Source organism: Topomyia yanbarensis, chromosome 2 (assembly GCF_030247195.1).
Source record: "Topomyia yanbarensis strain Yona2022 chromosome 2, ASM3024719v1, whole genome shotgun sequence".
Classification (NCBI taxonomy): domain Eukaryota; kingdom Metazoa; phylum Arthropoda; class Insecta; order Diptera; family Culicidae; genus Topomyia; species Topomyia yanbarensis.
Genome location: NC_080671.1, coordinates 435,773,876 through 435,789,363, shown reverse-complemented (window position 1 = coordinate 435,789,363; position 15,488 = coordinate 435,773,876). Strand labels below are relative to the sequence as shown.

At 42.6% G+C, this 15,488-nt stretch overlaps 1 protein-coding gene across 6 annotated transcripts in view; it reads left to right on the top strand.

Moving 5' to 3' along the window:
* Window positions 1–15,488, top strand: part of LOC131685527 (high affinity cGMP-specific 3',5'-cyclic phosphodiesterase 9A) — a 580,386-nt gene that overhangs the window by 543,456 nt on the left and 21,442 nt on the right. For 4 of the 6 annotated variants that reach the window (XM_058969320.1, XM_058969322.1, XM_058969321.1 and 1 more), the window contains 3 exons: window positions 14,577–14,703; window positions 14,768–15,063; window positions 15,120–15,438. In XM_058969320.1, coding sequence (XP_058825303.1) covers window positions 14,577–14,703; window positions 14,768–15,063; window positions 15,120–15,438 — 742 coding nt within the window. The remainder of the gene's footprint in view (window positions 1–14,576; window positions 14,704–14,767; window positions 15,064–15,119; window positions 15,439–15,488) is intronic. The other 2 variants (XM_058969325.1, XM_058969324.1) reach the window with 2 other exon arrangements.

Sequence of the window (15,488 nt, the reverse complement as noted above, 5' to 3'; positions counted from 1 at the left end):
TTCTTCTACAAGGGTTTCAAAGGTATCCCAGTCAGCTTCATCGTATTTCCACTTTTTTCTTCGGGTGGTGAGGGGAGGTTCATCGTCGGTTGTAATAGTGATCGGAAAGTGATCACTGCCATGGATGTCTTCCTCGATTTTCCATCGGAGTTTGCCAGCAATTTTGGCAGAGGCGATTGTTAGGTCAATCTGACTTCTGTGTTGGCCTCGTATGAATGTGGAGGATCCGTCATTTAGAATTATGGCATTCGTGTCTTCAGCTGCTTCAAGGATGTGATGCCCTCTGCAGTCGCTTCGTTTTGATCCCCAAATAGTATGGTGAGAATTAAAATCCCCCATGACTAGAAAAGGTCGTTCCAGCTATCCAATACAGCTTCTGAGCTGATTTCAGAGCAGAGCAGAGCAGATCTGGCATTCTGCCAGCCGGTATATAAACACATGCGACGGTTATCGGTATTGGGCCATGTAGGCGCGCAGTGAGTTGTAGTAGTTGGCTGTCAATTTGGTCAATTTGCACTGGTGTGTGGTGTATATCCTTACGAATTGCAAGACCGATGGTTTCAAATAAATTGTTTCCAGTTTTTTGAAACCACGTATAGCTGTTATTGATCCACTGATTGAGGTCTTGGTGTCGATCGATATGAGTTTCTTGGATAGCCATACATATGGGAGAATTTGCAGTGGTGAATATCTGCAATTCATTCCACTGTCCCTTCAGCCCATTGGCATTCCATTGAAGGGCTAGTTTTCGTCCAGTTTGGGTGTTTTCAGGAAATGTACTGAACTGCGATGGATTGGGTGATGATGGTGGAGTTGTTTCCTCGTCACTGAATGTTGCCCTGTGCAGGTTTCTTGTACGTGTCGTTGGGCCTTCTGCCATAGCTGTGGGTAAACGGTGTGTTGCGTGTTGAGTTTGGTGCTCTACCATAGTCGCTAGTTGGTCAATTGGCTGGGATGTAGATGGTTCGTTGGGTGGTTGTGTGTTGCCTTCTAAGACAGCTGCGGGGTTTGTGGAGTGTAGAAAGTGGCTGTACTCATTGTGCGAGGTGGTTTCACAGATGATAGCGCGGTGTGTGTCCTTTCCCAGGGGATAGGTCCAAGGACCCTTGTCCGTCCTGGTACTTAATCCTTCGTTGTCCGCCAGGGGATAGGCCAATCGACCCTTTTCCGTCCGGGATTTCCTTCTGGCACAAATTTTAATGTCTTCCGATTGAGTACGATTGTGTGTTTCCGGGTCCTTGGAGGGACTGGCGTTGCCGCCCTTGTGTGTCTCCATTGGTGGCATGTCGCTCTCGGAGTACCGCAGGTTGTCCGTCAGTTCCGGTGGGGTTATATCGTCCGCACTGGCAGGGCCACGGTTGCTCCGAGAGGAACAGGGTAGTATGCTGGTTTGGATAACTGAAGTAGTCGATCCATTCGATTTTGGTAGTGAGGCCTGTACGTTGTTGTGTGGTTGGACTTCAGTCGTAGACGCGATAAATTGTAACCAGCATGAATTATTAAACGGTTGGTCTTCTGCCATATCCGTATTGTTTAGTTGATGGTGTGTGGGTTCCAATTGGCTTTCTGTCATAGTCCTTGTGCTTTCTATGTGATCTGAGTTGAGAAATAGTACATGGGAGGGGTGGGATTTATTTTGAGTAGGAAAGGTTGGATTATCTGTTGGAGCCCCAACAGCATCAGGGTCATCGATAGTCGGTACTTCCAGTGCCAGAGGGGATGGTGATTTGTGGGAAGAGGATTGTGCAACGATTTTTGTTGTTATGGTAATAGGTGGAGAACCTGTTTGGTCGTTCGTTTGGTTTGTTTGCGCTCTATCGAAGATTATTCTGATATGGTAAGATCTGCTTCTTCATCCGCCATATCTTGTCTCGATCCACCTTGGTTTGTGCTGGAGACCCGGGTTTTGGCGGTGTGTGAATTTGGGTTAATAGTGTGGTGTTGTTTATCTAGCTTAGGCTTCTTGGAGCGGCCCCTTGTGGCCGGCCCGGCTGGTGTTGCAAAAACGGTGGGTTTTTGTTTCATTATTTTGCAGCCGAGCTTTGTTTAGCTCTTCACGTAATTCCTTAATCAGTCGATCTTTTTCGTTGTCTTGGGGGTTCAATTGGTTAGCATAGGTATTGGGTTCTTTGGTTTTTTTCATTGTAGCTCGAGCTTCACCGAACGTAAGGTTATTGTCAGTTTTGAATTTTATGATTGCTTCTTCCTTCTTGTAGATTGGGCAGTTTCGGTCTGTGGGTCCATGGTTTCCTTCGCAGTTGCGGCAGTATTTTTGTTCCTTGCACGATTGGGGATCAGAGCTTTCGTGTGTCTCAGAGCACGATGTACATATCGGGGTTTCCGAACAGTTTTTTCTTGAATGACCATATTTAGCACATCCGAAACAGAGTAGAAGTGACTCTTCGAACTAGTACCCGAATGAGGCCATAGTACACGTGAGAGGGTAGCGTTTGCCCTTTAAAGGTGAGCACAACGAGGGGAGTATTTTGAGTTTCGTTTGCAATCCGTTTAGTGATTCGGCGAACATTTTCTACCCGTTGGGAAGCAAGCTTGTTTTTAAGTTGGATCTACATCGATGGTGTCAACATCATATACAATTCCTTGACAGAAGTTGAGCGAAGGGTGTGGGATGATTTCGACTGGGGTTCCATCTATTAGTTGCTTCAAACCCACAAGCTTTTTATATATGGTTCTTGAAGGGGTGCGAAGAATTTATTTTGTACCTTTTGCTTCTTTGGAGGCACTCATAACCGTCCTTGGGTCGCATCCAAGCAATTGCTGCAGTGTTTCATTAATCATGAAAGGATTTGGAGGGAGTTTTGCATCGGGACGGGTGAGTGTTAGGACTGTACTATTCATATCATTTTCGTTACTCACCGCTTACAATAGCAGGGTTTGAGTGACAATTCTATCACCGTCTTGCTGCATCCAGAGTGGTATTGAGGCTTCCCCACGGGAGGGGGGGGGGATCGGTCGCCCTCATGGACGACAATTATTTTGTATCTATTTGTTCGATCACTATCACTGGATTTGTTGCTAACAGTACACTATTTTTCACCGCTTCGTTACGATATGACGGTGTTTGCGGATGTAATTAGTTCGACACGTATGCGGAGTGGATCGAGCGTTATAATTTAGGCACCGTACACTTGCCTTGGTATGCCTGTGCCAAGCTGTGTGGTATGGTTGGCTAGACAATAGCGGTATCGGCTACCGGCTCGGCTCGCGCTCACTATTAAATTTATTAAATAACTATTCGCACTAGATAAACTAATACTATATGGTGGGTAGAGATCGCACAATAGTTAAAAACTTTAACGGGTTTTTATTCTCACACCACTCAGCACAGAGTAAGAAAAGATACGTTGTTCTCTGACCGAGTATCAACACGAACTGTGAATAAACTTCATCTTCTTCGGACACCTTTCAAGTCGTACCGCCGGGTCTTTCATCTTCGCCACGGCAACTCTGTAGCCAACGTGAATCTATACTGATATTCAGTATAGATTCACGTTGGCTTTGTGGCATATCTCCTCAAGTTTCTTGCTTAGCTTGAGAGCGGTTCTTGCTACCATGTAGCTTATGTCTTCTGCCAATCCATGGCTGCAGAAAGTGACCTCGATTATGGATTCCCAGATCTCCCCTGCGTTAAGTGGTACCTTCGTTAACAAGATCTACGTTTGACTTTGCTAGAACCTCTAGACTGCCCTTTTATGCTATTGTAACGTTAGCGCCAAAAGGAATTTTTGTCAGGAAACCAATTTTTGTGTTTCGTGATATTTTCAAAAGCACAATTAATATTTCAACTATATGTTCTGTACAAAATGTGTACAATCCATCGTAGATAAGAGCTAATTGCTTTATTTTATTTTATTTTTGCGAAAACTTTGTAAATTTTAACTAACGTCACTTTTGCAAAAAAAGAGTGATTTCATTTCACTGTTTTTATGCAATTCTGAAGTACGTATACAAATCAGTAGTGTCGGGTAAAGCGTATTGTGTAGTTTCAACCGTTTGAACTGAATTGAATTACCTGCAAATGATCATTAATTCATTCAAGTTTCCTTGGCTGTATGTGACTGTCTGGCCAGATGTTCGGTTTTGGATTTATGCGGATGTTCCGTGGGTTATGTACGAGGGCCATTTAGTGCATTTTCATTAATTTTCCAAAGCTTAGTTGCAAGTCTGGCATTATTAGAAAATGCATTGAATATATTATCGTGCATATGAACACTATGAATTCGATTTGGTATCATGTAGGCCTTTTCAGGCAACGCAGAAGCGGTTCTGGGCTGGAGGGTCTAGTGAATATATCTGTGAAACAATTGTACTTGAAAATATCTGCCATGCGGCACTTGAACGATGATCTATGAACAATGCAAACCTGTAAAGTCATACGGACACATGGGGAAAATTTACGAGTCATTCCGGGGATTCCTTCTCATTGGACGAAATTTTAAGTGAATATTCCTGTCAATCCGGTTTTTCGGATGAAACATTTTTGTTAAATATTTCTGTCATGCGGCATATTAAATAACTTCAACCCTATAAGTTATGGACAATGCAAATTCAAAGTCAACGTCAAATCGGGAATCAGGAATCAGAATATATTGGCTTAAATGGCACGTTCCCCGTATGTAGTCGGGGATTTGTGCCTTGCCTTGTGTTTTCATCATTTCCTGAGCGGAAGGAAAGGATAAGGAGGTGTGGGGAAGTAGAATTGGAAAGGTGGGAAAAATAACAGCACAGAAACAAAAATAAACAACAGGTAAGTTAAACTCACAAGTAGTTCCACTTGCCTGCGAATAAGCCTAAAGCTCTTTACCACATTGGATAAGAAACTTTAGTATGTCTCTGAGTTTCAGTCGTCCAAACATGGTTTCGTCTATATAAGGACGGCCGAAGACTCGAAATCGCAATTGCGCTACCGATGGATATCGGATGATATGAGGTTCCGTAGTCGGATTCACAAAGATCACATGAAAAAGACTCAGCGCGCTGAATAGTTGCCATGTGATAATTGAGTTTGCAGTGGCCGATAAAAGCCCTGGTGGAGCTTCGAAAAATGTAGGAGATTTTTCGAAATCACTGGGCACGGTTGTTCTAGAAACGCCTTTGTTTGACGACACGTTTGTAGATTTCTCCAATAATTGCGGTGCTCGGACAAAGCCCAGGACCGTATTTTTTCCCTTATCCAACTTGTCGAAATTGGCAGCGCGGGCTCAGGATCAACGAAGTCAATCGCTGAACCTGCCCTGGCCAATTCGTCAGCCCATTTATTTCCAGTAATACCGCAATGTCCGGGCACCCAGACAAGGTAGATGGTGTTGACAATGCTTAGTTCTTCGATTTTGGTTCGGCATGCGATCACTGGCTTGGACCGGGATTTGTCTGAGCTAAGGGCCTTGATTGCAGCCTGACTATCGGAGCAGAAGTTTATAACTCTGCTGGACAAACTCAGTTGAAGGGCCGATTGTACCCCGCACATAATCGCAAAGATTTCTACTTGGAATACAATACAGTATCTACCTAGTGAGTGAGATTGTTCCAATCTCATTTCACGACAGTAAACACCAGCACGTCCCTCCATCAGAGAACCGTCAGTGTAACAAACCACTTGCGTTTGTTATTGACTTTCCATAAAGCCAGACAACCACTCCTCTCGAGAGGGAATCTTCACATGGAATGTCCTGTAAGGAAAACTACAAGTGAGTGTAATGTCGCTGGGAGCAAGAATATCTTCACCCCATGTAACCATTTGTGACCACAATCGTGTATGACTGGTAGCAAGATCAACATGATTATTGTTCCAAAGCCCAGTAACCTGCAGTCTGTATGCACATGATAGTGCTTCTTGTTTTAAGTTATGTGTAATGGTTTGATATTTAGAAGTGCCTCAAGAGCAGCAGTCGGAGTCGTGGTGAAAGCACCAGTCAACGCCATGAGCGCCATTCTTTGCAGATGGTTTAGCTTTGACTGGACTGTCACCACCTCTCCCCTCTGCCACCACACAAGGCATCCGTATGACAGTATTGGACGTACAATTGTCGTGTAAATCCAATAGATGTATTTAGGTTTGAGACCCCAGGTCTTTCCAAAAGTTCGTCTGCACTGCCCGAAAGCCATGCACGCTTTCTTGACTCTGAACTCAATGTGAGCAGACCAATTCAGTTTGGAATCCAATATGACTCCAACGTATTTAACTTGATCTGCACACAGTAGCTCAGAATCAAAGAACTGCAAGGGACGAACTCCGGTTGTTATTCGCTTCTTCGTGAAAAGAACCATTGAAGTTTTGCTTGGGTTAACTGATAGTTTAACCTGTCGACACCACTGTTCGACGGCTCTTAATGCCTGTTGCATTAAGTCAAAGATTGTTCCGATGCAAAATCCAGTAATTAGTATTTGGTAATCGTCAGCAAACCCGTAGGTTGGAAATCCAAGCTCATTGAGTTTCTCCAACAAGCCGTCAGCTACCAAGTTCCATAACAAAGGTGACATAATGCCGCCCTGAGGACAACCGCAAATACGTAACTTCCGTATCTCAGCCTGTCGCAGTGACGAGCAAAGTATGCGGTTACTAAGCATTGCGTTTATCCAACCTGAGATACATGCAGGTATCCCAAGACCGCGCGTCGCTTCCAGAATAGACTGGAAGGACACATTGTCAAAAGCACCCTCAATATCTAGGAATACACCCAAGCTAGATTGCTTGAGCGAGAAGGCTTTCCCAATGTTGTAAACAACATCGTGAAGCAGAGTGATCGTGGATTTCCCACACTGAAATGCATGTTGCATTTTGTGCAGTGGATATTCAACTAAACTAACGTTCCTGATTTGATGATCGATTATCCGTTCCAAAGCTTTCAGAAGAAAAGAACTTAAGCTGATAGGCCTAAAACTCTTGGCTTCTTGATAGCTTGAGCGCCCCCCTTTGGGAATAAATCTAACAGTTATTTCTCGCCATGCTTTCGGGATATACCCGGTAGCAAGACTGGAAAGAGAAATCTTTTTCAAGACATGTTTAAGAATATCAAATCCCTTTTGCAGTAGCACGGGAAGTATTCCATCTTTTCCTGGTGATTTGTATGGAGCAAAGCTGTCAACTGCCCACTTGACCGATTCAGAGGAAACCAATGTGCGTGCTAACGCCCACAAGTCCGAATCACCAGAATGAGATCTGTGAACATTGTTCAACTCCGGATCGATACAACCTGGAAAGTGTGTGTCGAATAGACAATTAAGAACATCTTTTTCTTCCGTCACATAAACACCATCTCTGGTTTTTAAGGAGTTCATCTGAAAATCATTCGATTTGGAGAGAATTTTATTTAATCTGCTAGCCTCGTTCAGACTAGCGACATTAGTGCATAGGCTTTGCCAGCCAGCCCGTTCTGCAGATCTAAGACATTCCTTATATGCACTACGAGCTGACCTGAAAGCCCTGGAGTCATCACGCTGACGCCGGTTCCAAGCTCCTCTCATAACTTTCTTTATTCTTTCAAGCTCAGCTCTCCACCAAGGGGTTCCCCTAGTCGATTTAACAGTACGAAATGGACAAGCTTCTTCGTAGGATGCTAATATGATTGAGTTTGTCGTATCCACGACGTCATCTAAGTCGTCTAGTTGACTAATTGTTGGAAAATATCCATGAAATTTAGTCGCCAAGTTTTCCAAAAAAAGGTCCCAGTTTGTAGATTTAGGATTACGATATGTTACCACATTGAAGGTGACATCAAAATGATCGAAAAATATATATTTATGATCGGATAGAGACGGTTCAGTTTCATTTGGAACCTACCAATTTCCCAGTTCATGCAAAATTCTATCAGAGCAAAGTGTTATGTCTAACACCTCCTCCCTCCCAGACCTCGCAAAAGTTGGTCGGTCTCCCACATTCAGAATATGGAGATTCGTACTACTTATGTACTCCATCAGTTCAGAGCCTCTCAGATTGATGTCTGAGCTGCCCCAAATGATGTGATGAGCATTCGCATCACTGCCGATAATGAGCGGAAGCCCATTTCTGATACAATATGATATAACGCTTTTGAAATCATCAGAAGGACTCGTTATGCGGTAGATATGCTGAACAATATATATGATTTTTGTCTACGTTTCCGACAGTCAGTGTAACTATGACAACACAGATATCGCGAGTTGTGAGCTCTGATATGAGACACGCGTATCTTTATTAAAGATTCCGGAATACGGAAGTTCGGACCAAACAATTCCAGTAATTATTCCTGTCATGCGGCACACCAAATTCTGTGATCTGTGAAGAATGCAATCCTATTTGAAGACATTTGGATACAGTGTCCCACTTAACGACCGGTCCCGGTATTTCCGGATTCCGCTTCTTTGGTAAATTTTTTAGTGAATGCACGTTCTGTTACACGGCACATAAAAATACATCATGTCGGTTGTCTATAAACTATTCAAGAACATTTGAAGTCTTCTGAGCATACGGTTATTCAGGAGTTGGTCGTAATCTGTCCCGTGTGATCTGATGAATTTACATCTGTTTGCATTGTTAGTGGATCGAGAGTGTCGAATAACAGGTGTATTCAGGTACAAACATTTCACAGGTATGGGTTACCTATTATAGGTCTACTACGTCTCTCAGATGGTTTCAACATTAATTTAGATCCTTTACATATACGATTTATTAATGTTCATTTTATATTAAAACCAATCTTCAAGCTATACTTTGAAAAATTAATGAAACTGGCTTAAATTTGCCTCGGAAATTTATTATAAATTCGGAAGCGGATATCTGAACAGTTTAATTCATACGATTTATGAAACTTGAATAAATGAATAAATGAATAGAACAACAGCGGTCAAAATTTTGAACAAACGTGTCCAAATTACATTATTTTTGTATCAAAAATCCATGCTAAAAAAGGCTAAGCTCGTTGCTTTACAGAAACATTCTAACTTGCACAGAACACTTCTTTATAAAATATAAATCGTTGAAAATTAAGTTTATATCGACAAATTGCTGGAATTTGATCGCACTAAAAAGTTAAGTTGAATACCACCCTACCCTAATTATAATACCACCCTAGCCATTTACATCACAAAATAGTGCTTATCTAGCTCCTCAATATTACTTATGATGCAACAGCTTAAGAATAAACTGTTTTGCCTTGTTAAATACGCGTTCCGTGCTATATTGCACCAGTACGTCAGTTTGGCGTTTACGTCACTTTGTTTTTCGCGCTTCAAAAGGCCATTTTGTATAATTTTTGAAAAACAATTACACTGAAAGACGTGGATTTTTGTAGAGAACTTAGAAATATGAAAAAATTAAATTTGACCAAACTGGCGCTAATGTCACTTTTGCATACAAGGGCAGAGCATGCTCCATCATCGACAATATCGTTATTTGGTACAGCCTGATCAGTTGATCCTTTGTTAACACTTCTGTGTCAGATAGCTAATGTGACATCCCCCGGTTCCTTTAGAGTCGAACCAGACCCCGAGATATTTGAAAGTTGAAACCTGAGCAATAATTTGGCCCATTAATTGAAGCTGCAGTTGCGCTGGTTCACGCTTCCTTGAAAATACGACTAGCTCAGTTTTCTCTGTGGAGAAGTTGATACTCAGCTGGAGGGCACAAGCAGATAAATTGTCCAAGGCATCTTACAATGGTCCTTGCAGATTGATGGCTTTGGGGCCTATAATAGGGACCATACCGTCATCTGCGAGCTGCCTTAGCGTGCAGAAATTGACAAGAAATTCGTCAATGTCATTCACGTTAAAGTTGTAGAGAAGGGGGCTTTGACATGAGCCCTAGGAAAGACCCATATAGCTAATTCTTGATGTCGATAAATCACCATGCGAAAAATGCATATGTTTTTCAGACAGCAAGTTTATCAAAAAGTTGTTTAGAGTCGGTGAAAGACCATGCAGGTGCAGCTTCTCAGAAAGAATTTTGATAGAAACTGAATCAAAAGCTTTAAAGCCCTTTATATCTAGGAAAACTAATGCCATCTGTTCTTTGCTAGCATAAACCATTTTAATTTCGGTTCAGAACAACGCAAGACAGTCGTTCGTCCCTTTGCCTTTGCGGAAACCAAATTGTGTATCTGACAGTAAGCCATTTGCTTCAACCCAATTGTCGAGGCGAAACAAGATCATTTTCTCGAACAACTTTCGGATTCAGGACAGCATCGCAATCGGTCGATACGAGTTGTGGTCGGTGGCTGGTTTTTGAATGGCGATGACCTTCACTTGCCTCCAGTCATGAGGGACCAGGCATGGGAAAAATCATTTCACGAAACGATCAATTTGAAATCATCCACCAATATGCTCTTACTGTGAAACCCGATCTCGGCAACCCTTCTTGTGTAGAGTTACGCATTCATGCGAAAGTGAGAAACAAAACACAAAACTGAAAAAAGAGACAGCACACGGCAATGTTAGTGTTCACCCAATGATTAATACTCCATCACATATATAGTGTTTTGAATGAAAGCAGAAAGGATCGCAAATGAATGCATTCTTTCATTCACAAAGATTCATTTCAAAACAAAAATAATTTTTCTAATAAAAAACTTGTCATACTTTTTTATAGGACTATGAAATTTTCACTTGGTGATTTATAATTGTCAAGTAAGTAGTTTGCAATTTGCTGGTGAAAAAAAAACAATTTTCAGAATGAAACGACGCTGTACCCAAAAAAAGATCCTGTTGCAAATTATCCAGGAGGAGGGCAGAAAATTCCATTGCAAGACAGATGAGACTGGCTGCTTTCAAAGCAATGAACGGATTCGCCATGAATCATGCGAATGAATGATAATTCCCATCCCTGTGAGGCACAATATTACCCTCAAGAAACTTATTAAATAAATTCAACAAGCGTCTCTTGGCAGAGTCTGGCAGATTCTTTAACAAGTTAAATTTGATTCTGTCTGGCTCTGGGGCTTTATTGTTACATAAGAAGGGAGTAAATGAGAACTCCACCATCGAAAACGGTGTTTCGTTTGCGTTATCGTGAGGGGACGCGGTGCGGTACATCTTCTATGCCGGGGCGGAATCCGGACAAACCTTCTTGGCAAAATCGAATATCCAACGGTTTGAATATTCTGCACTCTCGTTAGTATTGTTTCGATTTCGTAAGCGCCGGGCCGTACTCCAAAGAGTGCTAATCGATGTTTCTCTCGTTAGTCCGTCGACGAACCGACGCCAGTAGCTACGTTTTTTGGCTTTCATAAAACTCTTCATGCGCGTTTCCACCATCGCGTACTGTCGGTAGCTAGCTGGCAGCCCGTCGTCCCGGAAGGTCTTATACGTACACGTCTGAGCACTCGTTGTCCCACCATGGATTGGGAGGACGCCCGCGTGAGTTCGCGTCTGGTACGTGTTTAGTCTGAGCTTGAATCGCAGTATCGAAAATCAAGCCAGCCAGGAACCCGTACTCTTCCTCCGGAGGAAGCTCTTGAGTGCACTCGATTTTGTTGGATATCGCGGGCGCGTAGCTCTTCCACTCATTCCGTGTGAGGTCGTACGAAACATTCATTGTATTCGGTGGCCCTGAACCGTTAGCAATATTAATTACGATTGGCAGATGGTCGCTGCCGTGGGGATCAGAGACTACCTTCCACATGCAATCTAACTGCAGCGATGGACAGTAGAGTGGGACATGGTTATATGAAAAAAATAAAATCTGGCTCCGAGTAACTTTTTGGATCCCATTTAGCTCCCAGAACAACTGTGCAAATCATAGCTCGATCGGTGAAACTATATTTTTGCGCCCACTGTTTAAAGTTTACATGGGATTTTGCATGGGAAAATTAACTTTTAAAAAATAATTCCTCCAGGAATCGCCCATTACTTCCTAAAAATAAATCGTTACGTGGATTTTATAGGAAATTTAACAAAGAAACAAAGTCTCGAAAACCACGAAACGATCTGACGCTTGAGAAAAAAGTTATTAAGCAGAAACCGATTGATGCTCTGACGATTGACGAAAATTTCACTTTCCATAGCATCACTGCTTTTGACGATCTTATCATATACACAATTTTTAACTTTCTCCTATTATGTACAAAAGAAGCCTCAATTTATCCCTCAAAACCTTGCAAAGTGGCCAAATAGTATAGATAAACGATTTAGACACATTAAGAGGGGATTAAAACAAAATTGCGTATAATTGGACTACCAACAGCATGGTGCTAGAAAAAATGAATATTTTATCAATCGTCAGAACATCAATCGGTTTCTGCTGAATAACTTTTTTTGTCAAGCGGCAGATCGTTTCGTGGTTTTCGAGACTTTGTTTCTTTGTTAAATTTCCTACAAAAGCCACATAACGGTTTATTTTTAGGAAGCAATGGGCGACTCCTGGAGGAATTATTTTGTAAAAGTTAATTTTCCCATACAAAATCCCATGTAAACTTTAAACAGTGGGCGCAAAAATATAGTTTCACCGATCGAGCTAAGAATTTTCATAGTTGTTCTAGGACCCAAATGATACCTAAAAAGTTGCTCGGAGCTGGAATCTATTTTTTGTCCCACCCTAATGGACAGGTCTACGGCGCTCGGACGCCATGATATACGAAGAAACCAATATCCACTATGTCAGAGATTCGTCTAACACTGCAACGGAGACTGCGACCCTTCGTGGGCGATTCGCATATTTTGGTCCTGCCAGCCATTCAGTTCTCATCGCCATGACACGAGGACTCCCGTTGTCGGTCGCCTTTTACGATATGGGAGCAGGAACTCAGTGGATCATGTCTTTGTTGAGAAATCGGATGCCGGATGCCGCACGGTCTCTAGGCTAGTTTTGTGCGAAAAATATTATAGATTTGAACGACATTCAATTAGCTAGAGATTACTAAATAGGGAAAGTTATGAAAATTAGAGCCATAGTACTCAAGTAAGAGCAAGGATGTGAAGTATACAGATCGGAAAACTAGAAGTGGCAGGGTCATTAGAACAGGCTTAATATCTTGAGGGCTAAACTTTTGTCTTCTGCTGATGAGGGTCGAGCTTAGGCAGCATAACTACGAATCACTCGAGTTCAACAGCATGTCTCCTGGGTCTCATCACAGCTGGTTATGTTCAATACAACGGTGAAAATGAATATTACATATTCAGTACGATTTGCACATACATACAATGGATCGACAGCCACGATCTTGAGATGCTATGTGTCGACACTGAAATATCGCTGGAAACCAGCGGCGTATCAAGGAAGAGGATCCAGGGGGTCCGGACCCTGCCGAAACTTGTTAAGAAATTTTAAACTAGTTTCAATTTTAAAGTAGCAACCCCTCACTGCATACTTCTACCTATGCCTAAATAAGTAAAAAAAAATCGGCCGGGATTAGGTTGACGATTTTTAGAGTAATTGCATAACCTTTCTATATGAGAAAGGCAAAACAAAATGTGACTAATATAGTTGAAATAAAAAAGCAAAATAGGAAATATTATAGACTTTTATCAATTTCCTAGTGGACCACAGCCACAGCTGTTGTTACCCAGTGGTCAATTCTGTGCTGAAGTACTGCGAGAGATTCCAGCCGCAGTATATCGCACGGCAAGTGCAATCGGTCGATTCGAATTGTGGTCGGAGGCTGGTTTTCTTGGTTTTTATATGACCTTCACAATGTTACCTTCAAGAAACGCATTAAAAATATTCAACAAGTGTCTTTTGTTAATCTGGCACATTCTTCAACAGGTAGAATTTGATTCTGTCTGGCCCTGGGGCTTTATTGTTACATGACAAGAGAGCAAGTGTGTCATTGTGGGATCAATGGGAATTCCTTTTCGTAATTTTATTGTGAGTGCACATTTCGCTAAGTCGCTCAAAAATATTTTTCTTAAAGAATACGTTCCAAGAACAGAAAGTCGATTGTATCTAAATCAACCAATTTCTTAACTTTGGGATGCAAGTTTGATACGCATTTCTTACCTAATCCCGCAAGGAAAACTTCTCTGAAATCAAATCGATTGCAATAAATCCGAAACAAACATCAACCAACAAGTTCATCTCTGGCCGCAATCTGCCGGACCGGATCTGTAATCAACAACGAGACACACGGCCAGAGTTGGTGATCAATTACAGCTTCACCTACCTTCTTGCATCCGTTACATTTTGCACCGCTCACAACTGTCCCCCGAGTCTCGGGTGCAATTTGAGAATGTCACCAGACTGACGACGCAACGGTTTTGTTTTGCATATACATAGGTGTATACCTACATACGATGGCACCCGTTAGTTAGATAGACTTCGCTTATGCTATGCATGAATCTCAATATGTAGGTACCTGTCTACGGGTAAATGTTGGTACAAGGGACGGTGCGGCGTGGGGATACTAAGCGCCAGTGTCTATTATTTTCACTTCACTTACCGTAGTACGTATAGGCACGGCAAACTATCACACTTTCGATCGACGCAAACAGTAATTTTCTCATCGCTTGAGATATTTATTGGTTTCAAAGAAATTACCGGAATGATGGACGCTTCATTTAGTCTAGGGCAGCTAATTGGGCGACCCCAGCGATTATAGTATTGCTTTCACGATAAGTAATTGCCACCGTAACTGTTTCTTTAATTGCAGAGACGTTCGTGAGGGTATCATTCGATGCATACTGGCCACGGATATGGCCAGGCACAATGAAATTCTGATGCAATTCCAAGAGGCTACTCCCAACTTTGACTATAATAATAAAGTTCACACTAATCTGGTAGGTGATTGTAGCGAATATAAAATCTAATAACGGAAAGCTTGACGATTTACTTCTATTTCAGTTGTGCATGGTGCTAATCAAGGTCGCGGACATTTCAAATGAAGCACGTCCGCTGGACGTGGCGGAACCTTGGCTGGACCGGTTGTTCCAGGAATTTTTCGCCCAAAGTGCCGCCGAAAAGTCGGAAGGTCTTCCGGTGACACCGTTCATGGATCCGGACAAAGTTAGTAGACCGGGCAGTCAGGTGCGTTTTATCGGACTTGTTATTTTGCCACTATTTGAAGCACTCGGTGAACTACTCCCGGAACTGACCGATCTGATCATCGCACCTGCACGGGCTGCGCTAGATTACTACAAGTAAGTGACATGGTTACGAACGAGACGGGTTTTATGTAATCAGTTAATTTTTGCAGGAAACTAAACGATGTCGCTAGCAGAACCCGCCGTTCAATCGCCGAGGCAGAACAAAGTTCGGAAAACAGTACGGGTACATCTGCAACCGGAACGGCTGGCACCGGTGGAGGCAGCGTCGGCGGAGGAACCGGTTCCGGTGGTTCACCGCAACTACCGCGATCCCAGAGTGGCATAAGCATGAAATCGAGACGTAGTATTCCTTCGCAAAAATCCGCCTCTAGAGCGTCGGTTGATGAGTCTATTTTAATTACAGCGGAACTGCACGACCTCCCCGAGGGCAGTGAGAGCGGTGACTCCGAGACGGCCACCGAAGTGGATGTGAGTATTCAAAACGAAGGCTTCGCCCCGATAACTACGATAACCGTTTC